This window comes from Schizosaccharomyces octosporus (assembly GCF_000150505.1).
Source record: "Schizosaccharomyces octosporus yFS286 unplaced genomic scaffold supercont6.3, whole genome shotgun sequence".
Classification (NCBI taxonomy): domain Eukaryota; kingdom Fungi; phylum Ascomycota; class Schizosaccharomycetes; order Schizosaccharomycetales; family Schizosaccharomycetaceae; genus Schizosaccharomyces; species Schizosaccharomyces octosporus.
The window spans coordinates 2,678,573-2,700,308 of NW_013185621.1; the positions used below are offsets into that span (position 1 = coordinate 2,678,573).

The 21,736-nt window shown below is 36.6% G+C and overlaps 8 protein-coding genes and 1 non-coding gene across 9 annotated transcripts; 6 read left to right on the top strand and 3 right to left on the bottom strand.

Annotated features, from left to right (window-relative positions):
* Nucleotides 1–34: 34 nt before the first annotated feature.
* SOCG_01751 (rRNA processing protein Faf1) lies at nt 35–826 on the top strand (the record flags this gene model as incomplete). Its single annotated transcript, XM_013164704.1, has 1 exon — nt 35–826. The coding sequence occupies one exon, from the start codon at nt 35–37 to the stop codon at nt 824–826; it is 792 nt and encodes a 263-aa protein (XP_013020158.1).
* A 174-nt stretch (nt 827–1,000) lies between these two features.
* SOCG_01752 (uncharacterized protein) lies at nt 1,001–2,019 on the bottom strand. Its single transcript, XM_013164705.1, has 3 exons — nt 1,805–2,019; nt 1,691–1,698; nt 1,001–1,521 (listed from the first exon to the last, which is right to left on the bottom strand). Exons 1-3 carry the CDS (start codon nt 1,885–1,887, stop codon nt 1,304–1,306), a joined length of 309 nt encoding a protein of 102 aa, XP_013020159.1. The 5' UTR covers nt 1,888–2,019; the 3' UTR covers nt 1,001–1,303.
* A 1,472-nt stretch (nt 2,020–3,491) lies between these two features.
* SOCG_01753 (palmitoyltransferase complex Erf4) lies at nt 3,492–4,010 on the top strand (the record flags this gene model as incomplete). The annotated part of the gene is made up of 1 exon (XM_013164706.1): nt 3,492–4,010. One exon carries the CDS (start codon nt 3,492–3,494, stop codon nt 4,008–4,010), a length of 519 nt encoding a protein of 172 aa, XP_013020160.1.
* A 113-nt stretch (nt 4,011–4,123) lies between these two features.
* On the top strand, nt 4,124–5,577 carry SOCG_01754 (initiator methionine tRNA 2'-O-ribosyl phosphate transferase; the record flags this gene model as incomplete). Its single annotated transcript, XM_013164707.1, has 2 exons — nt 4,124–4,191; nt 4,269–5,577. 2 exons carry the CDS (start codon nt 4,124–4,126, stop codon nt 5,575–5,577), a joined length of 1,377 nt encoding a protein of 458 aa, XP_013020161.1.
* Nucleotides 5,578–9,202: 3,625 nt separating this feature from the next.
* SOCG_16430 lies at nt 9,203–9,273 on the bottom strand. Its single transcript has one exon. It is a non-coding gene; the product is annotated as a tRNA-Gly (tRNA).
* Nucleotides 9,274–10,714: 1,441 nt separating this feature from the next.
* Nucleotides 10,715–13,878, top strand: SOCG_01755 (Tre1 family protein). Its single transcript, XM_013164708.1, has one exon. It carries the CDS (start codon nt 11,326–11,328, stop codon nt 13,702–13,704), a length of 2,379 nt encoding a protein of 792 aa, XP_013020162.1. The 5' UTR covers nt 10,715–11,325; the 3' UTR covers nt 13,705–13,878.
* Nucleotides 13,879–13,948: 70 nt separating this feature from the next.
* SOCG_01756 (DUF221 family protein) lies at nt 13,949–17,905 on the top strand. Its single transcript, XM_013164709.1, has one exon. The coding sequence runs from the start codon at nt 14,698–14,700 to the stop codon at nt 17,317–17,319; it is 2,622 nt and encodes an 873-aa protein (XP_013020163.1). The 5' UTR covers nt 13,949–14,697; the 3' UTR covers nt 17,320–17,905.
* Nucleotides 17,906–18,423: 518 nt separating this feature from the next.
* On the top strand, nt 18,424–20,764 carry SOCG_01757 (oxysterol binding protein). Its single transcript, XM_013164710.1, has 5 exons — nt 18,424–18,548; nt 18,628–18,640; nt 18,744–18,769; nt 19,016–19,217; nt 19,271–20,764. Exons 1-5 carry the CDS (start codon nt 18,487–18,489, stop codon nt 20,156–20,158), a joined length of 1,191 nt encoding a protein of 396 aa, XP_013020164.1. The 5' UTR covers nt 18,424–18,486; the 3' UTR covers nt 20,159–20,764.
* Nucleotides 20,555–21,524, bottom strand: SOCG_01758 (ribosomal protein subunit S16). Its single transcript, XM_013164711.1, has 3 exons — nt 21,307–21,524; nt 20,995–21,175; nt 20,555–20,931 (listed from the first exon to the last, which is right to left on the bottom strand). The coding sequence occupies exons 1-3, from the start codon at nt 21,381–21,383 to the stop codon at nt 20,899–20,901; spliced, it is 291 nt and encodes a 96-aa protein (XP_013020165.1). The 5' UTR covers nt 21,384–21,524; the 3' UTR covers nt 20,555–20,898.
* Between the last annotated feature and the right edge of the window lie 212 nt (nt 21,525–21,736).

The following is a 21,736-nucleotide window of genomic DNA, read 5'->3' on the forward strand; positions in this document are numbered from 1 at the left end:
AGAATTGAGTTGGATTGTACATAATAAAAGAAATATGGAAGAGAAAGATGCTTTATTGAAGTTGCAAAAGCATTTTGAAGCGCAATTTGGTAATGTGGAAGGGATTTTGCCTGTCCAAACTCAAAGTTCCAATGAAGAGTCTGTTAACGAAAACGAAGAAGAAAGTGGAAACGAAAGCTTAGATGAATCAGAGAAAGATTCCTCAGGAGAAGAGGAAGAAGAACAAGAAACGGAATGGACGCCTTCTTCATCTTCCATCGTTAGAGTATCTCATCAAGAAAAGGAAAAGCCCATTGTTTTAAGGGCACCCGGAAAGAATTCGTTTTTGAAGAAAATGCCAAAACTGGAGACGGAAGAGGATTTGAAATTAAAAAGGAGAAATGAGCTTCGCAGGAGAAAGTCTTCTCGAGATGGTGAAGAAGACGAGACCCCTGACAACGAAGCTGAGAATTTAAAGAATGATGTAGAGCTTCAAAAGCTTCTTCGGGAATCTCATTTGCTTCATGAGGTCTCTTCACGCACTGGAGAAACAAATCTTGTAGCACAAGGAAAGGTCCGACAGAAAGCCATCCAACAACACATCAAGGAATTGGGAGGAAAGGAGAAAGAACAAAAAATGCCAATGATTGCTAGAAAGGGAATGGCCCAAAAAAGGAAGCATATTGACGGGATTATCCAAAAGGAGGCTCGTGAAAGCGGTACTGTGCTGGCGAAAAAGGCAAAGCAACCAAAGAAGCAAAAGAAGGGATTTGTCCCGGGAACATTTTCTTTACCGGGAAAATTCGTTGGCGGAACTCTTCGTCTTCCAAAAAGCATGGCTCCTTAAATGTTGGAGTTTACTTTTTGCATTGTATACATAGATTCTGGGCTTTAAAGACAGGTTTAATGATGGAAATAGTTTTACATTTATAAACTAACTTTCTAATTAAAGAGGTTATTTTGGTTTTCGGGTGGATTTTTTTTTGATTATGCATCTTTTTTCTTGGATTTAATAACATTAGCTTCATGCGTTTAATGTTTCTGCAAATAGTTGATTTCATTTATAAAAAGTTTGAGTAATACCTAAGCCAAACAATAAAGATAAGAATTCATGTTCTTTTTCTTTTGCAATCAACATACAAGAAAAAAAGCGAGATATAAATAAAGCAATAAACAGTTCATAGAAAAGCATGCTAAAAAAATAATGAAAAAAAAAGAATACAAAAGAAAGGGATGCACACACCGAAAATGTACACGTCTCAAAAGAACTGAAAAGAAGTGATCATTTTCAAACATCTTGGGATTGGAAGATCACTTACATAATTTAACGTGATTCCAAGAAACTATGGTTTGCAAATTGCTGAGCAATTTGATCCGTAGTAGCGGTGTCCCAAAAGATAGAGTCTGCGGCCAATTCGCTCTTTAAATCCGTCAAGCGTAAAGAGGGATCATGCTTTTGCTGAGGAAGTTCAGTTTGATCAGTCTTGTCTTGGTGGTATGAAGGGAATAAATGTTGGTCAAATTTGTAACCAGTTTGAACAGCTATACAATCGTTAGTTAGATGCTTCTACTAATATATCCAAGAGCTAATGCGAAACCATCAATGCTCTTCCGTAACGATAATGACAGTATAAATGATGACCTAATAAATATCAATAGACCTTCATTTTATCTGCTACATCTCTTGGAAATATCGGTGATGAAGTCTTACCTTTACGACTAGGACTGGTTAGCATTCTGCACATAAAATCATAACAACACTATGAATGCCATGGATCGTCTTAATAATAAGCAAAAAAACGACCAGACAATTGGTTTTACTTACACTCTAGCACCAACATCAAATAATGACGTTTGTACGATGGGATGAAGAGGTTCGTTCGTATTCACAGGTGCTTGGTTGCTCATAATGATATGGAAATCCTCTAACAAAAACAAAAACCAAAATATAATAAAACTAATATCTTTTAATCAACAAAAGATGGTTTCAGAAATGCTAATTCCGAGAGAATTGAATTTTGTCTTGGTGTTGGTGGAAGGATAAGTTCATATCGAGCGGTTATACAAACAAGTAGCAGAAATAACAATGTTACCCAAGGTTCCAAATCATTCCATTTTAGAGGGCGTTGAATTCGTCTACAACAACTTTAAGAATGTTTATTTACATTAACACAATGAATGTGTAAAATTTTCTTTTTATGGCTTCTGTAGCTTTATAAATATAAGCAAAGTACCTCTATAAACTATTTCAATCTATATGTACTTTTCTCTTTGGAAAAGTGTTGCTTTTCCAAATTGTAGTTGACCGGTTTATCGAGTTGCACTCTTATAGGAACTAAACAACTAGCGTGTTTGTTTTTCCCTTCCTCCTGTAGAAATAGATTCTATCAATGCATAGCTTCCTTCTGTATGTAGAAACTTCTTTTGTTCCTGTTTGAACATGCTGACGAGTTTTCTTCAATGAGAGTATGTGTATACAACATCACAAGGTAAATGCCTCAGACACTATTAAGAGATACTAAATAGAAAAATTAATGAAATCATGAACTGAATATAGCTATCGCGCTTCACAGAGAAAGAAAATATGAATTGAAGCAAACATTGAACATGTTCTGGTTTGACTAATGCCCAGTATTGCAAAGTCGCGTTGGATAAGCAACAAAACATGTATCATAAAACATAAGTGTTTTATTTTCTAAGAGATAACAGATAAAATATGATGCAACCAAACTCATGTTGAAGGGATTTGTTTCTTCCAGGTTATTTCCAAGTCAAGTATAAAGAAAAGAAATCACAGCTGCATAGTCAGATGGGTATTCACTATGATAAATAATCATAGAATTGTGAGGTAAAAAGCGATCATCACTGGTCAATAATGGATTGTGTGGAAGAACTTTACTTGACAATGAATTCGATGCAAGAGCATTCCAAGAGTACACTAAAAAGATCTCCTAAAAAAATGCCTCCATTCTTCATGAAACACAAAAAGGAGACCAAATATCTGTATCGTAAATTCAGCTTTGTCTGTGTCGACAAGCGCGAAATTTGTCTTCGCGGCCTCCTCAGTTCGGTAGCTTTCATCCTGTAAAAAGATCGTAGCTTTATTTGATATGAATAGCAAGTATCTTCACAAGCTTCAAAATTACTTCTTTACAGCTTCCGCGGCTCTCGTCGTTTCAGATGAACGCTGTACATGGAAAACATCATTTCATTGCCTAAACACCGACGAAACAAAAGAATCATTGATTTTTTCATGCGATTTTATAGATGACATCTAAGAATGGCATGCAAATAGCTTCGACTTCCTTCATTTTCCATATACAGATTCATCCTCCCAGTCTTTCCCAAATTTAATTCCTTCACTCAAAGAAAAAAAATAAAACATTTTCTTTCTTAATTTTTGATTTCGTGCACCTGATTACTCATTAGTGTTGGAAGTAAATTCCTGTGTTTGTTTGTTTTTTCCCTCTCCAAAGCAAGACGAATCCGTTCTCTAGAAGCAGAGAATTTAAATGCTGATACGCATTGAACGAGATTATTCTGTTTCTGGCGATCGATATCCTCAGTTTTCCACAAATTTTCCTCTTCCGTTACAGCCCTATGTCTCTGTGAAAGACTGGAATGCTTTTATTCATACGCTGAATAAAAAGTTGTTTATGGCCTTTTGTCCTTGGACTATTGGAAATCTGTTGGATATATTCCTTTCTATTGTAACTCTCTATGCTTCTGAATTCGTATTTGGAAGCGTACATAGAAAGCGAATAGCAAACATCGAAGCTTATGTTGCTGACTTTGCTCGGCAGCATGATCTTTTAGCAGCTAGTCTTCGCAATATGGGGTTTTTAAATATTGTTTTTCATACAAAGGAAAATTTTGCTAGAAGTACTACATTGTATTCGTCTCGCGAAAGCGTGGAAAACCAGTCAGTGCAATCCATGCCTTCTGCCCTGACGACCACACCTTCAAATTTATCGACGTATAGCCAGAATCCCGGTGCTGGTGTGAACGAATGGATGAATTCGATTCTTTAGATGCTGTCCAGCATATTCATGTACAAGCTAGACATCCGTAAGTGCTCGATTTAAAGGGCTGAGAATTTTTCCATTTATAAACTTGCCAAGGGCGAGTGAAGTCAGGTGCAAGAATGTCGACTGCTGGCTCTTATATTTCTTTCAAAAGAAAGAATTTGGAAATACGAATGAAGCGGTCGATGTTTGGTTGAAGAAGTAGCATGAAGAGAAAATGAGCTCCTGCAAAAGTGTTCTTTACTAACTATCTTTGCAATGTAGAAGAAATCGTTTTTTGTCAATTGTTCATGACTCTCAATTTATAGACCTTGTCCTTGAAAGCTACCCTAACTTTAAGTGCGTCGTTAATGAACGTTGCGGCACATGGTATGTAAAACCAGTTCACGCTCCCTTTTCTGCGTATTTTAAGAGTACAGATGGTCATACAGGACAATGGTCTTTTAGTACTCGTCGGTTAAATTTACATCTGCTTGATTTAATCCACGACTATGGTGGAATTGTCCTTGTTGATTCAACCAGGCGTGGTAAACGCATGCCTGACGCCCTGTCGAAAACAGTTCCCATTTGGATTGCTACTCTTAATAAATGCGTTTTTGAGAGACTTCGTCCCCATGACTTAGAAAATCGTCAGCTCGTGTTTTTTCCTCCTTATCTTCCTGAAACAGAGCGATCTGCTATGAACAAGAAATTAGATGGATTCGTTGATTTACTTATGAATTCTGGTATTAATTTGGATTTTATTTCCTCAAAATTACAGAAGCCTATACGTCCTTTATGGGCCACTCCAACTAGTACTCTTTCTTCCGCTCAATTTGAAGATTATCATACTGTAGTACTCGTCACAGCCAGTAAGCAAGTACACGATGGTTACTCTAGGGAGTATGGATTTCTTTACGTCCAAGGTGCAGCAGACGATGAAGAAGAATGGGCCAGTGGACTTAGTCCTACGGTATTTTGGAATCATGCTGACAACATATTATCATTTCCAGAGGAAGAATATGATTCAAATATTAAATGTTTATTATCTAAAATATCACACGATAACACTTCTACGGCTGCTACAACAACAACTTCAGATGTCCTTACCTACCTTGTACCGACAAATATATCCATTGGAGATCGAAGCAAATTTTCCGAAACCGAAAATAAAGGATTTTTTTTCATAGTGAATTTTTCTTCTCAACCATTGAATATACCTCAAGAACTTCACTGTCCGATCGAGTCTGGCAAGAAGGGTGCCCAAAGTTTTCGCAAAGAAGCACCTAAAATTTTGTCAAAGTTGAATGGAATCAAGCCTCCATGGGATGTGCAAGATTCCTTAATCTTGTTGGATGATCAAGGTGGAAAGGAAATTGCCTCTTGCTTTGCGTTATTGTTACTTTCCTTATATTATGATTCCGATTTACGAAAGCTTTCGACGCCTTTAACACTCGGGACTTCACAGACTCACCTTGATAAACATCAAATAAGACAAAGATTGATAAAGATAATTGAAGCTCATCCAAAAACCAATCCCTCTCGTGCTTTCTTAATTGCCGTAAATACTTTACTTTTAAGCACCTCTTCTTGAAGGTGTTGAAGATATCAACAAAAATACAGTAAAGCAGAAGAAGTGAACAATGGAGGATAGCGATGGAACTGAAAGTATTTTCGTTCGTGGCTCATTTACCAACCTTTATAAGCTACGATTAATTATTAGGACTGAATTGGCTCTCGCCTTAAGTGGTTTTCCTTATGGTTCGAATTGCTACCAATGTTTATCTAGGCGCAATCCTTCTTCTATCTTAGGAAAAAAAGTTGTGATTGCCAATTACAATCTGACGGTTCCGTTCTTACTGTATTATCGCATTCAACTACTAAAACACATAGACTAAATTCTCAGCGCTCCATTTTTTTAAAGAAGATTACATACTTTTTTACATGTCCCAACCTATTGTAGAGGCTTCGCAGAGTTTTTTATTTTTCCCATCCTCTTATAACTAAGCATGTGCACCTAACAACTTTTGAGTAATTACCATCTTTGCTACAATTTTAACAAATAACCATGCCAATTCTTGTCTTTACGACATGATGTGAAAGTCTGTTATTACTATTCTTCAACTTTCCTTTAATTCATGCGGTTACGAGAAATAAAAGTGATGGAGTTATGCAACTTTGCTAAATACGGCATTTTTATACTCACACTTTGCTGGAAAGCGGGATCTGAATACACTAACAATTCAATTTTAAGTTATAGTAAGTCACAATCTGAAGGAAATAAACTGAAATGATTTTCATCGCAGTTAAATATTTCTCATCAGTTGTACAGTATTTTAGTTGGAAGAACGGTGAGCTCGATAATTATGACATACGCTTAGTTCTCAGTCTATTCATATTTTTTAAATTGTCCATGGTTCCTTAGTAAATATGAAGGTAATTTTAGCTTTGTTTTCATTTGTCTTGGAAACTGACGGGTGAAAAAAGTTGCTCTTTCATTTTCTGAATTGACAATGATTATCGAATTTCCGTTCCTCATCTTTAAGCATCATATTTATTTGAAAAATTAAATCTATGAATTATTAAAACTTCTTTATAGACAAACACGAAAAATGGTTATCCGCTATAGTCTATAGAAATCGTAATAGAAAGCAAAAATTCTTATTAGATATCTTGCAAATCTGAGTGGTTTACTTGGCATGAGAATTTTCATCTGAATGATTGAAAAGAAAAGAAAAATCCTGTTTTGGGTTATACCTAGTTGCATTTACTTTTTTTTTTAGACAACAAGAGGCCGTCGAATTTTCTGTTTAGGCTATGCACTTCCTCGTCTAAAGAAATGGATAGTCGCGATAGTCCTATCCTTCAGGTATACACACAACTGTGACAGTATGCCTTTTCAACAATATGAAATATACTAAGTCTAAACAAACTCTTTCAATGACCGTCATTGACATTAAGTACATCCATGTTACCCAGAGAGTAACATAACACTACAGCCCGAAAAGAGGAATGTTTGAACAATCAATGAATAGGGTGGGTACTCTTCATGGGCGATGCATAAACAACAATATTGCAAAAAAAATTAAAATTTTCATTAAAGAATGAAAATAAAAAGAAATAAAACCAGACATATGAAGCTGATGCTTGCTTTTATGAACGGGAATGCCGAAACTTAAGGGATTGCAATTTATATGGATGCTTCCGAAAAAAATGCAATTTATAAAAGGGATAGAGCAAGCTCGCTAAAACCAAAACTTCAGCGCTTTGCTCAGCAAGATGTTGAAGCTCGATTTGCTCGTTACGAGGTGCTTCATTTTCTGGATCTATCGGTCCTAAATAGGTTAATCAGATGCTAACAAAAGAAAAATGGAAGTTATAATAAAGAGTACATACGAACATAATTCGTAGCATCTCACCATGTCGTTTCCTATGTCTTCCATGCCGTTTCCTAAATCAGCAATGAATATTCGAAGTTGTCGCGCATCTGGATATTCTAGAACAGTTAGAATATTTCGCAGGTTGTAAGACTTAGATGTCAAATAAACAAACAAGGCAACGTTAACAATGCAAACAACGTAGAAAAATCCTTTGTCCATCTTTTCAAATCCTATTACCTTCTTTACAAAAAATACACGGAATAACAAGGGACATCCAGAGAAGCCGTACATAATACCGCGACACACATGTTGGACAGCACTCTACCAGCTTGCGTGAACCATTCTTTAGGAAATTGAGAAATTGCTAATAGTTAGTAAAAATAAAAGATAGAACTAACTTACAATAGAGAAATACTAAAAAGGATGCCCCACAGCCAGCAAAAAGTCCCCAAAGGGTTTCCACCCACATAGGAACATTCAAATAAAAAGCACCACGGGAAATATAGCATAAAATATAATATACACAAAAGATGCAAAAAATAAAAAGATATTCGCTAAAACCCACTTTGAATATGTCGAATCCGACCCAGTATTATTAGTGGACTCTTGGGCAGAATGCTGAGCGGATTCATCAGCCATTTCTAAATCAATAAATTTGTTTGTAGCTAATGAATGTATTAGTAAGAAATAATTTTGTTGTTTGAGAAAGGATAGAGAGTTTGTCGAGTTTGTTTACAGCACAAGTCTTGAGTCGCTGGAATTATACATATTGATACAACTGACATTCTTTTGTTCCTTTCATGGTTGAGCATTTTGACAGAGTTATCAGAATCTGAAACAGGAGTGTAATATTCCTCATTTTGCAATGGCAAATCAGAACACAGAATAATGCGAAGATCTACAGCCAAAACGAAATCAGCTAGATTCACCAAAGAACGTCCATAGAAACTGATTTCACAATTCGCGCGGATCAGGTCAAAAAAGGAATTACTCCTTTTTTTTTAAAAATATAAACTAATAATACTGTTCAAAGGGAAACTCCTCGTAAAAGATGAAGCGAAGTTGAAAAACTCATGGTAATAGCTTTTCGCATATTTCAATATCATAAACAGCGACATTATGTCACTGACTTGTCACATCCTCGTTACAATTACTTGGCGATACCCATTCGAGCGAAATACCCAAAAAATATAACACAAACAAGTCGCATATTACGGAAAGTAAACAAAGGACCTATCCAACAATAAAACCTGACACTCTGGATTCTCGTACTTTCAGCATTCGTAATTACTCATTTTTTTTAAAACGGGTTTCTCTAAAAACTCTTATGTATCATGGACAAAACCTGGCCACCTAGGGGATTTGAACCCAGTAGAAGTTATTTAAATGGAAAGGAAAGCCTTCTTAGTTGTTTCCGGTCTTTTGATTGTTCTTTAGCATGATCTATGATTTTTTCTTTTTTTTTTTTTTTTTTTTTTTTTTTTTTTTTTTTTTTTTTTAAAACCGCTGTTACCATGACTATGCATGATTGAAGAGCACTGCTTTTTCATCTTTTCTGCTTCAATACTATAACCAAAGAAGCCTAACGAACAAAACGAAAAAGGATGCAGTGGGATGTATGCGTATGTAATAACAAAAAAAAAAAAGGTATTATAAGAAAGTTGTAGAAAGCCTACAGCATCATGGATTCCCATGATGTCTCCATCCATATTCCTGAACTATCGAGACCTCCAGACTCCTGTAATTTGTAGTACCAATCTATGCGTCCAAGTCACTCGCGTTACTAAAAATTAGTACAATCAATGGTCTTAGCTAGCAAAGACAGCTAAGACAAAAAGCTGCTTCGGCCGGGAATCGAACCCGGGTCGCTTCGATGGCAACGAAGCATTATACCACTAAACCACCAAAGCAATTGTTGATAACAGTAATATTATAATATATATACATTGTTATCAAACATGATGAACATTTATGAGGCAGGCTTGTTTATGTCGACTTATTTGAAGTTTATGGAGGTGATACTAGGCTTCCTGAAGCAAGAGATCCAAAAAAAAGAGAAAAAGTAGTTAAGACATTTTTTTTGTGTCTCAGCTTAAAGATATGCTTTGAACTTTGCGCTAGCAAACGAATTGTGTGTACCCTTTCAGAATCGATGTAGCAAAAGAGCTCCATCTTTCCAGATATTCTATTAGCTAATAATCAAACAATTGTTATAAAAGTCCTAGAAAAAACGCTTCCTTTGCTATGTATACGTATATTCACATTGTAAAGGCATGTACAGAAGGCCATACCAATCTATTTCTGATTTTTAGAATTGATGCTTGACATTGCGAGTAATAAAGGCTCATCTGTCCGATTTACAAGACAATATGGAACTCAAGATCCCATCAATCCGTATTACCTTTCTTTGACTTTGTAAACGAGTTAGGGTCCGTGTACATAGTCAAATTAATTATGTTTTAATATAAATACTTTCTCATACCGGTTCTTCGTGAAAAGACATAATTTAATTATGAGTGACTTGAAATTGGAAGCTCAACCTTTCATCTACATGCGAGTGATCGACTCTCAAGCTATAGGATCGAATTAAGCAAGTACAAATCTTCCAACTGATATAAACCCTGGGTTGCACTGATTTCTTATGAGCTGCTTATTTCCGACCTAGATTATATTCCTATCCACTTTGTATTCCTTTAGTCATTGCATTTGGGGAAATTCTAACAGAAAGTATAACCCTTATTAAAAGAACATGTATGTACCCCGAAGATTGTCTTTCATATAATTTCCTGTATTCAGCTAAAACACTCAACAAGACTGGATGTTCAATTCCTCTTCTTCACCGAAAACCAGAAAATGTTAATCTTGTAATATAGCCAAAATTAAAGAAAACCATTTTGGAAAAAAAGAAACCCAATGCCAACGAACAGACTATATTGTCATTGAGTGCGACATAAATGTAAATCCATTCGAAGGACACTACAAGTATCCATTCAAAGATGTAATTTTAATAAATAAATTTATATGAATTATCTTCGAGATCGTTTAGGACAATTGAGATTCAGATCCACCACCCAAACTTCAATAAACTAAGCTTTTCCTCCCAGGGCAATGCTAAAGCCTCTTGTAGTCACAAGGAAATCTATAGAGTTTAAATTAAGAATGCATAAGAGGCTCTCTATCAAGACTTTTTAATTGCCTAGATTAATACTACCGATGGACATTGTCTTCATGCATACTAAAAATCTCCAATTGCTAATAAAAGCAAAAACTAGATATAAATCCAAAACTCAATAAATTTTAACACCATTATATATGCTAGATTTTGGTATTTACCTAATGCTTTTATGATCAGTAATGTCCGTAAGGTCACCACTTCCCTTCATCCAACTAGTATCCGGCTGTAGGAGTTGAATCCGTATAACTTTGCTGGAGTACTTTGATAAACTAAGAACGATTCTCTCTATGAAATTTTCAAATTCATTTTCTTTTCTACTGTCTTAGAACCCTAAGACCACTGTTAACTTTTGGTTCTGTTTTTTTTCCCCATCCTAGTGAGATTTTCCTTGCTTCTTACTGAGACCAAGGAAAATCCAACAGCGCTTGTTTTTTTCCTATTATTTTGCTCTTCTATGAAGTCAATTTTTAGTTTTATTTTCTTTTAATTTGTGTCATATCAATAGCAAAGCATTTGGGTCAATTATCATTTTTTCAAGAGGTTATTCTTATGGTGGGATACCTCAACTAAATTTTTAATTTTGGCTCTACTGTAAAATCACTTTCTCTAGTGTTTACTTTTGTCTTTATGAAAGGAAGTCCATTGAAACTTCTATCCTTTGACAATTTACTGACAAATTAATCTGACCGGCTTGCGTCCCTTACTTCTTGTTCTCCCCTTTACGATTATTTATTTTCTTGTATTTAAAATACATGCACTCTCCTTAATATACTTATAGATTTCCAAAATGTCTAATGAAAAACACTTATATGTTCCTCCACCTAGGGAACCGCCAAGTTACGAAGAGGTCGCTGCCAATTCTCAGTTTATACAGGTTGAACGTGATCCACAAGCAGAGGAGCGGCGGCCGATGGAGCCCATGGAGATTTCAGAACCTCCTGGAGTTACCCGATTTCCTCGTTTGCAATCCAAGTTTGAAGCCATCCATGAGGGTTGGGAATCTGCTTGTCATTCTTTTCATCACAGGTTTGCATCTAAATTTTATCGAATCCCATTTTACTCCATTTATTTGCTTATGATCGCTATTATCATAATTACAGCAAGTTATTATGGATATTTCGACAGTAGCCCTTCATGGAAGTCAGTTCCTCACCTTGATGAATCTTTCTTAGTTGATTATATAAAAAACAGCCGAGTTTCGAACATTCAATCTCAGACAACCACATTCGCTTCTCTTCCTCATGTTTCGGGTACAATGGGGGATTCCGCGGTCTTACAATATATGCTCGATGTTTTAAGATACGAATCACTAGATGCGGTTGATACCAAAAAGTTTTATGCTTACCTCAACTATCCCAAATCAGTATCTCTAAAAATAAGTGACGATGATTCATTCCAGCCAACGTTGTACGAAACTTCTAAAATTCCTAATTATAAAGACGCTTGGATCAATTCACTTTCTTATTATGCTTATAGTGCATCCGGAAAGTTGGAAGCGCCTCTCGTATATGCTAATCAGGGTGCAGCAGATGATTTTCAAACATTAGACGAAAAAAATGTTCAGTTGAATTCGTCAGTTGTTTTGTTACGCAGTAATCGTAACAATGTTTCTAAAGCTATAGAAAATGCTGAAAGATATGGTGCTTCGGCAGTACTGGTGTTTGACGATTCATATACTGACGTAGAAGAAAACCATAGGGATGAAATTTACCCAGCAGGTCCTTACCCTTCTGATGATTTATTATACAGAGGGAGTGTTGCTAAATCCTACTATTATCTTGGCGATCCTCTTACCCCAGGAGTACCATCTCATTGGGATTCTAGCAGGATACGGCCTGAAAATGCGCAAGTTCTTCCTAAGGTTGTTGCAATTCCAGTAACTTACCGTGATGCTATGGACCTATTGAAAAGATTAAAGGGTCGTGGCGAACAGATTTCTGCGGATAGATGGAAATTGAGGCTTCCGTCATCTCTTGAACTTTGGACAGGTTCTTCTTCAGAATCTCCGCTAATGCTTCAAATTGAATCAGAATTTGATACTAAAAAAAATCAACCAGTGGTAAATATCCTAGGACAAATCACTGGTAGAGAGCCTGATCAAGTACTTATAATTGGAGCGCCTCGTGACTCATGGTGCGGTGGTGCATCTGAATCCGCTGTTAGTACAGCTTTGCTTATGGATATTGTTTTTACGTTTTCAGATATGGCAAAAAACCTTTCATGGCGACCCCGTCGGACTATCGTATTTGCCAGTTGGGACGCCAAGCAGTACAATACCATAGGTAGTACAGAGTGGGTCGAACACTGGAAAGAATGGCTTCAGGTAAAGGCTGTGGCGTATTTGAACGTTGATGTGGAAGTATTTGGAGATGTATTAACAGTGAATACCGTATCAGGACTGAAAAATGTTGTTCAAAAAGCGATTCAGTTGATGAACGAGGATAACAGCTTGGGTTTTCCAAAAATCAATTTAAATAAATTTGATTATATATCAGATGCTACCCCATTTCTTGCATACGCCGGTGTCCCTGTGGTAGAATTGGGATTCGAAAGAGGTGCTGACAGTTCTCAACCTTTACCGTTTCTCGGCACCTGTAAGGACACAGAAAGTTGGATTAGTATGTTTGGATCATCCTATTGGGATAAGGCAGATCGTCTCGCAAAAATATGGTCCCTATTGGCATTGTTTCTTTCTAATGATCCAGTGGTACCGTATGATTTAGAGACTTCTGTTGAGTATCTTGGAACCATGCTGGAACAGCTAGAAGGCTTGCTTGATGGAAAATCATTGTCATATGATCTTGTTAAAAAAGAGTATGAGGAACTTGTTCAGACATCTAAAAATTTTATGGCCGCGATTTCAGAGTGGCATTCCCTTATGCTTCACAATAGCTATTTCCTTACTACGAAAAAGCACCCGGAACTAGAAGGTTTTAATGCCAAGCTCGCAAGATTTGAGAACTCATTTTTGGATGAAAGTGGCCTTCCTAACCACGAATGGTTCAAGCATTTAATATATGGACCTAATCGATTAGGAAAAGAAGGGGTCGTCTTCCCTTCCATTATGGATGCCCTTTTGGATAACGATCTGGATCAAGTACAGGGGGAAATCAATCGTTTTTCGAAAGCAATTGATCGAGCTCACAAAGCATTAAAGACTGCATAGCGTATTGATGGATCTACAAACCCAATTGCGCTTCGCCGTTCTTGACATATTCTTACAATAGATCGAGATTTCAAAGCGGCAATAGCTAATTATTTTTATTCTTATTATTATTTTGTTCATTTCATCTATTTACTGTTCGTTTCTACATTACAATGAAGTTTGGTTACAAAAGTATCTTATACTTGAGTATGTCATACAGTAATACAAATTCTATTTTCTGGTAGTCATTCAATCAAACACTATATCGTACTTGTAATATGTGTTTTATTTGATATACATTGTCTAGAGTCCCCTTCTTTAACGTATCAAACATTTTGTATCGTTTCTTTGTTCTCTTTAATTCGATACCGTTTATAAAAGCCATTTCCATTGTTATTACAATTTACCCAAAACCATTCCGCTAAATAAAAAAACCAAACAGGGTATTTTCTCTAGAAATAGGTGGAAGTGAAAATTTGCTTCTGACAATTTTCATTTCTGAGCCTCCGGCAATTTCAAAGCCACTCTGAAATTCACCTCGCTAATTCCCAATTTACTGAAATAGATTGCTTTGTTTTTGTATTTCATTTGATATTTACCAAGAACAAACATCACAATTGAAATACCAACAAAAGGTGAAGGAAAATATCATCAGGGTTATTGGATCCCAGTACTATCATCCTTGAATTTAAAAGCAAGCAACTTTTGAATTAAAGAGGTTGACACACTTTTTTTATTTTTATTCAGCTTGCTGTGTCGATTGTAGGAAGTTTATTGTACAATTTCCTCTTTTCGCTTGTTTTTCATTTTCAAAGGATTCCTTTACTTTCTTTTACCTTGGTTTTTTAATTAAACAACTTGCAAAGAAATACGTGAGTGTATTTAATCAAGCTTAGCTCTTGTGGTAAATCGTCCTGAATTTGACAAATACATTTTGACACGATCTTTTTTTTTTTAATACTAGTATTTACAAAACTTATTGAAGATCTTTTCTACTTATTGTTAGTCTTTACGATGTTTTTTACCAAACGTACAAGTTTTTGGAATCAAATCCAACAAACTATAAATAACGAAAACTCCCAAGAGAAGTTTGATAAATATTCAATCCTAGTTTCTTTAGCATTTACCTGTTTGTTTGCGACCCTACTTTTAACGCTCTTTGTGTGCCTTCGAAGAACTTTCCGTTATGTTTATTCCCCCAGAGAGAAATATGCAAAGCGCGATACCAGTATTCCTCCCTTGAAGACAAGTCTTTTCGGATGGATAGAACCTCTCTGGAGCGTTAGAGTTGAAGATTGTCTTTATGATATTGGCGCAGATGCCACGATCTTTCTTTTGTTTTCTCGATTTTGCAGAGATCTCTTTGGTGTCTTGGCTCTCTTTTGTTGTGTCATTTTGATACCAATCAATGTTATTGCTTCGGACAAATCAGGTAGCACTTCCAATTCAACGAACGCGTATGCAAAGTTGTCTTTCCAAAATGTTTCAGGTAAATGGACAGTCGCACACATCGTACTCGGGTACTTTATGAACGGTGTTGTTTTAACCTTCTTATTCAGGTACTATCGCGTAGTAACCCGAATTCAACAGCGCTACTACAGAAGTTCCGCTTATCAGAACAATATTAGTACCCGTTCTCTGTTGGTGGCTGATATTCCTTCTTCACTTCGGTCAGTAAAAGGTTTAGGGGCTATTGCTGCTCATTTGAAGAAGAGTGATACACCGATCTATTATCACATCTGTCATGCCATCAACAATCTTCCCAGTCTTGTTAAGAAATACAACAAGGCTGTGTATGGTCTTGAAGCAGCCTTTGCAAAGTATTTTAAGGATCCTAAACAGTTACCGGAAGTGCGTCCAGTGCATACGGTAAAGCATGGATTGTTTAACTACGAAAAGATAGATGCGATCGACTATTACAATTCAAAGATCGAAAATTATGCCCTTCGAGTGAATATTGCTCGCGAGTCCCTTGAAGAAAATAAATATGAGCAATATGGGTTCTTAACCTATAACTCTTCGTTCACTTCTCATCAGATTGCTAAAACGAACTCGAGGGCGCTTGGGGCAGCAATCCATAGATGTCCTCAGCCCGAGGACATGATGTGGGATAATCTGTCGCTTCCTAGGAGCAGTCGGATGTTCAATCGAATTATGGGAAATTTGCTTTTTATTGCATTACTTGTTGCCTGGATCCCAGAAAACGCCCTTTTTGCTATTTTCATAGCAAATCTTTGGAACCTGGGTAATGTATGGCCTTGGTTTGCACATCAGCTCAATGTTCATTCCGGATTCTGGTCAGTCGTCCAGGGTATTATCAGTCCTGCATTAACCTCATTGCTCTTTACGGTATTGGAGATTGTACTTCGTAGAATTTCATCTTTCCAGGGTAGTTTGACTAAAAGTGCGAGAGAAAGGGGTGTATTGAATAAGTTGCATGTTATTTTTACCTTTGATAACTTCATTATTTATACCGTTCTTTCTGTTATTTGGAGAGTTATTGCTCTTATTATAGCTAAAACAGAGCAAAAAGGAAATTTTGCCGAGGGTTTGACGATCTTCAAAACGTCTGAACCGGTACCTTGGTTAGTAACCGCCTTCGTTGGGTTCTCTTCGTTTTGGATTATGTATATTGCTCATTCCTTTACGTCTTTCTTATTTCAAATGGCCCAACCAATCAGTCTAACTATTCGTATAATAAAGAAAAGATTTTTTTCGCCAACTCCACGTGACATGTTTGAATGGACTTCTCCTCAGAAATTTATTTACAGCAGTTCTATAAACAAGGTTCTCTTTTTCTTTACCGTCGCAATCTGTTATGCCTGCGTAAGTCCTTTGGTATTGTTGTTTGCTTTAGCAGCATTCTGCTCAAATTACATGTCGCAAAAGTATAACTTGATGTACATTTCTGAAACTTCAGCAGAAAGCGGAGGTCGATTTTGGAGACCAGTAGTGAATAGAATCCTCTTTGGGCTTGAGTTGGCGAACGTTATTTTGTTTTTGTGCATCTGGGCTCGTGGTGGTCTTATACGTGCATTCTGTCTGATTCCGACGTTCGCCTTTGTAATATTTTTCAAGGTTTTCTGTGCAATATGGTTAGACCCCAAGGCACACTTCATGATTGAGGATCCTTACTCTTCCGTCGAGGACAGTCTTAATCACGTGGAGAGTGAAATGTGCTTCGGTCATCCTTCGACATATACTCCATTATTGATGCCCTTGGTTAGAGAAGACGCACGTTCTTTGCTTCACTTGGTTTACTCTGGAAAGACAGAAGTTGTTGGTAAAACAAAGAACGAAGTATCTTCTGAAGACGATTCTGATGCAGAATTGGCCGAAGATGAAAATAAATTGGCAATGGTTGACTACGTTGACTTGAACAACATGGATACTGCCAAGGAGCAATTTGAACGACGTCAATCGAAGATGTTGAATAAGAGTCTTTCCAGATCTTACACGAGACATCACGGCCATAAGCCCGCAGTTGTGAATCCAATGATGACTGAAGAAGACTTGACGTTAGGACAGACTTTAACCCAGGTATCGGACTCAACGGCTTTGGAACCCGTTATGACAACAAGTACATTCGCTGTTCCTATGAACAGCAATGGTTTTGATAAAAACCAAAAGATTTAATCAAACTTTGGCTGTTAAACGATGAGCTTTTTGGGTTTGCTTGTCCTTTCTTCTCAAATGACCCAACCAACACTACTTGTTTTCTCTTTATTTATGCATATTACTCTCCTTTTACGTTTCATCTCTACGGTTTAGATTTATTTTTATTTTACTTGTCACCCAGGTCTCATTACGCTTTTTTGTTCACTCTTTTATATATCCTATATTGATTGTCGATTTTTTTCTGTCTTTGCTTGTTTTTGTTCCGTGATCTTTTGTTCTCCCTTCTTTGTTTGCTGTTAGTGATACTTATGTTTTTCTTAGAAGTTTTATTATTCTACCTTGTCAACGAATTTTACCTTTAACGATGCTTTCTTTATTTGGACGAAGCTTGAAGCGCTAGTTTTGGGCTATATTCTTGCTTTCCAATTTTCTTTTTTTATTATATAGATAAAGCGCTATGAGAACATTTTATTCGTAGCTGCTGGTTGCCTTTGGGTTTGTCTGTTTATATTTATCATGAGATGATGAACGAGAAAACTGGATATTAGAAATGATTTTAATTAATATTCTTTACAACTTTACTCTGAAAATGGTAGTATCCCACTTTTGTAAAGATCTTGTATCGATTCCTAATATGGTAAATACGCTTTGGTCTTTAATCTTTCGTACAAACTCAAGAGAAGTGCTTCGCAAGTATAATTAAATTTAGTAGAATAAGCACAAAAAGATAAAACCATGTAGAATCGTTTTAACCATTGAAGAAGACGCCAGCAGTGTTGGTTAGGTGGTTTTTCTTACATATAGCCCGAGTAACGCAATCGAGAAATCCTATATTGCTCGGTCAACCTTGTAATCTTCCTAATTAGAAGAATTATTTATATAAAAAGAAGATAAAAAACATAGAACAAGCTGATTCCTCCTCAGGAGGAGGAAAAAAAAGGAAAAGAAACTATTATCATATAAGGATCATTAATATCATCGAAAGAGCTTTACTTCGTAATTACATATTGTTTCTTAACGATGGCTGTGAGTGGTTTCGCTAGTCAGACTGCTTATTTGAGACTAATGACGTTAATTATTTTCTTACGATGCGTTATTCTCATATCCACTGAACAACTAAAAGAAAGAGGTGTGTTCTCTCTCACCGTTTACCTAACAGATTGCCCAAATCAGTCTATTTTCAGAATGTCAGAATCGTCCGGACAAGGTGCGGAGCCCGTAGCTCCTGGATTTGAAACTATTTCCAAGTATGTATTAGAAGATCATTTATGATGTTTTACTAGAGTTGAGGTTTTTGTCCATGAATACTAACATATGATCTTGTAGGAGCTCTTGGATGGTATGCAGTTTGTAATATCTTTTGTATCGGCGAGCTTATGCTTGTCGATTTGCAAAAGATTGTGATTTGAAAGTCATTCATTTACTAACCGACGGTTAAAAAGGGATTCATCAAGAACTTGGCTACTTTGTAAGTATATCCATCTTTTCTTTTTGTTCATTGGCTTGCATGAATTTTCAAATGAACGGTGTGAGATAGCTTTTGAGAGAGGTATCAGCAGATTTTGGTCTATGCATTTTTGCGAGTATGATCACCGATTACTTCACTTTTGTAGTCTATTCCGTAGAAGCTTATCTCCTCTCTTCATTTGTACTTTCTAGCAGATTCAAATGGGCTGTAATGATTCCGAGAATGTGTCTGTTCTAACCAATTTAGCACTGGAGATTTGTCTACTCTTTCTGCTCCTTCTTTTATTTTGTCAGGGACTTCTTTGCTTGAATATATGTCTTACTGGTTTGAATTTCCTGAACTGTTCGTATCTATTGTCGATCATGAACACCCCAAAGATCGCATGCTAGCCGTATTGAAATGGTATATGGCTGGTCTTAGCCGTGAATATGCATCCCGAAACAAGAGTGTATGTTTGAAAAAAATCAGAGTTGAAATGAAGCAAAGCTAATGCATTTTTAGTATGGTACCGAAAAGAAGCCTCTCAATCCCATTTTGGGTGAACTTTATTATGGTTCTTGGGATTCAAGTAAAGGCAAAGTTGAATTGGTTGCCGAACAAGTCTCCCACCATGGTCCCGTTTCCGCCGCCCGCGTACACTGTAAAGAGGCAGGCATATCCGTTGACACCCACAATATGTATAGAAGTGGATTTTCCGGCCGTACTGTATACGTGAACCAGATTGGTCAAATCCGTATTCATCTAGACAAATTTAACGAGACTTATTACTTAACCCTCCCCAACATTTCATTAGAAGGTCTTTGGTACATGACTCCTTACATTGAATTGTACGGTAGCACCTATATTGTCAGTACCTCCAACTACATCACAAAGATTGATTATTCTGGTCGTGGTTATTTTAGCGGAACAAAGAATTCTTTTAAAGCAACCGTTTATGAGAAAGGCGCAAACCCCGATTACGTCGCGGAGGGCGTTTGGACAGGCACTTCAAAGGTTACTGACACGAAATCTAAGACCACCTCTCCTTTCTTAGACTATGGTACCATGGATGCCATTCCTATTCTTCCTCGACCTTATAGTGAAGTTGGCGAATGGGAAACACGCCATGTTTGGGGTAAAGTATCTTCTGCTCTTGCCCGTAACGCTTATGACATTGTCAGTGTAGAGAAGTCTACCGTTGAGCAATCTCAACGTGACATGCGTAAACGGGAACAAGAAGAGGGTGTGGAATGGAAACGCAGATACTTTGAATGGAAGCCTGATGAAAGCTCGGCTCGTAATTTGTTGGCTCAAGCTGTGCAAGAGATCATCGAACCTGGATATTGGGTATATGTCGGCGATACGCAACCCGAATGCAAACCCGGTGACCATCCCGTAAGAAGAACGTAATCTTGTTATGGTTGCATTTACTTTTTCTCCCTCTACAGTATAAATGTTTTGGTTTTAATTTTTATATAGTTTTGTTCTCGTGACTATTTGGTGATGTTAGACGTAAGAACGGCTTGTTTTGGAAGGAAGTTTTGGAAGACATTTCTAAATGACATTACCGATGAAGCAAAGTTTACTTGTCTTTTTTCAGCATTTGAAAACAAAGGCTTACTTGAGATTAGTGAAAATCCGATGCAATGTGAAAAAAAAATAAAAAAAAGAAGAGAAAAATAACAAGCATCTTCATCACCTTCCGTTCTTAACACCAATCGTGTTTAACATGGTTTTCCTTCTAAACGTCTCTGTTCGACCTAAATTACTTGTACGAGATTATTCATTCATTCTCTTTTCCATACTAAACAGTTACACGACTTTCAGGTTTATTTATCATGTTCCGGTATGTTGTGAAATTAGCAATAAAAGCCTTATAGTCATGTATTTTTTAATTTTTAATAATTTTATTTAGAAACGAAAAGTGTCTTTTCTGTAAAGCATAAGACTTTAAGTATGCAATTTTTGAGAGTAAAGCCGTTTGAAGCGGAGAGGAGTAAAAACTGAGTATATGTAGATGTCAAAATTTAAGAAAGAAAAGAAAAAGCGCGCATTAAATACAAGAATTGAACGAGATCAAGTAAAGGGGATCACAACGTTAACACATTTTCTATAGTCGCAAAAGTACCAACTCTTGAGGGGTAAACAACCTAGGGAGTAGGTTTTTTTGGAAGTAATTGAAACTAGCATGTTTGTTAATGTTTCATGAAAAATAAACCACCGAGCAGTCTGCCGTTTATACATACCTTTTCTGCTAAAGAGCGAACAGTATCTGAGGGTTGAGCACCAACACTGACCCAATATTTGAATCGTTGAACATTAAGTTCTACATCCTTTATTCTAGGAATTACGTCTTTCGGGTCCTCCTTCTTTGGAATAGGATCAAAGGTTCCTATAGTCTCGAGGGGTTTCGCCCTAGGCGCCTTCCTGTATTCATGTTAGTAAAGTACATCACCGGACAATCTCAATAAAAGAATTGAAAGAAAAAAAAATAATGAGTGCTTGAAATTCAAGCACTGCCCGAAAAAATATAACCAAACACATCTTGTTTCACATACCAAGCATTACAGACGACAATGTGATAAAAAGGACGATTTCTCACGCCGTGACGAGCTAAACGTATACGTACAACCATTTTAAAAAGTTAGAACGCCAAAACTCACGAATCTTCTACAAAAACGGTTTGGTGGTAGTATACTGGCAGAGAGCAAATCTTAATATGATACGGACCCTTGGCAATATCATTTTATAAGCAAGAGTGGACCTTAAAAGAAAAACACCTGTAAAAAAATATAGAAATGAATAGAAAAACAAGTTTTAAATGATACAGCACATTATGAACATGGAAAACATGAAAGGAACCAGAATCACCCAGGTACATATTCCTCTCGGCTTTTATTTATTAACGAGGCTTTTTACCTACTTGTTCCCTCTTCGGTAAAGTAACAATACGTACAGTCCAAAACAAGCATTTTGGAAGAAACATTC

Coding starts and splice junctions, on each gene's coding strand:
- SOCG_01752 (XM_013164705.1), bottom strand. CDS start 1,887: ATGAGCAACCAAGCACCTGTGAATACGAACGAACCTCTTCATCCCATC.
- SOCG_01756 (XM_013164709.1), top strand. CDS start 14,698: ATGTTTTTTACCAAACGTACAAGTTTTTGGAATCAAATCCAACAAACT.
- SOCG_01758 (XM_013164711.1), bottom strand. CDS start 21,383: ATGGTTGTACGTATACGTTTAGCTCGTCACGGCGTGAGAAATCGTCCT. Junction 21,176..21,306: donor ATTGTCGTCTGTAATGCTTG/GTATGTGAAACA, acceptor ACATGAATACAG/GAAGGCGCCTAGGGCGAAAC. Junction 20,932..20,994: donor TTCGCTCTTTAGCAGAAAAG/GTATGTATAAAC, acceptor CAAACATGCTAG/TTTCAATTACTTCCAAAAAA.
- SOCG_01755 (XM_013164708.1), top strand. CDS start 11,326: ATGTCTAATGAAAAACACTTATATGTTCCTCCACCTAGGGAACCGCCA.
- SOCG_01757 (XM_013164710.1), top strand. CDS start 18,487: ATGTCAGAATCGTCCGGACAAGGTGCGGAGCCCGTAGCTCCTGGATTT. Junction 18,770..19,015: donor ATCAAGAACTTGGCTACTTT/GTAAGTATATCC, acceptor TAACCAATTTAG/CACTGGAGATTTGTCTACTC. Junction 19,218..19,270: donor ATGCATCCCGAAACAAGAGT/GTATGTTTGAAA, acceptor ATGCATTTTTAG/TATGGTACCGAAAAGAAGCC.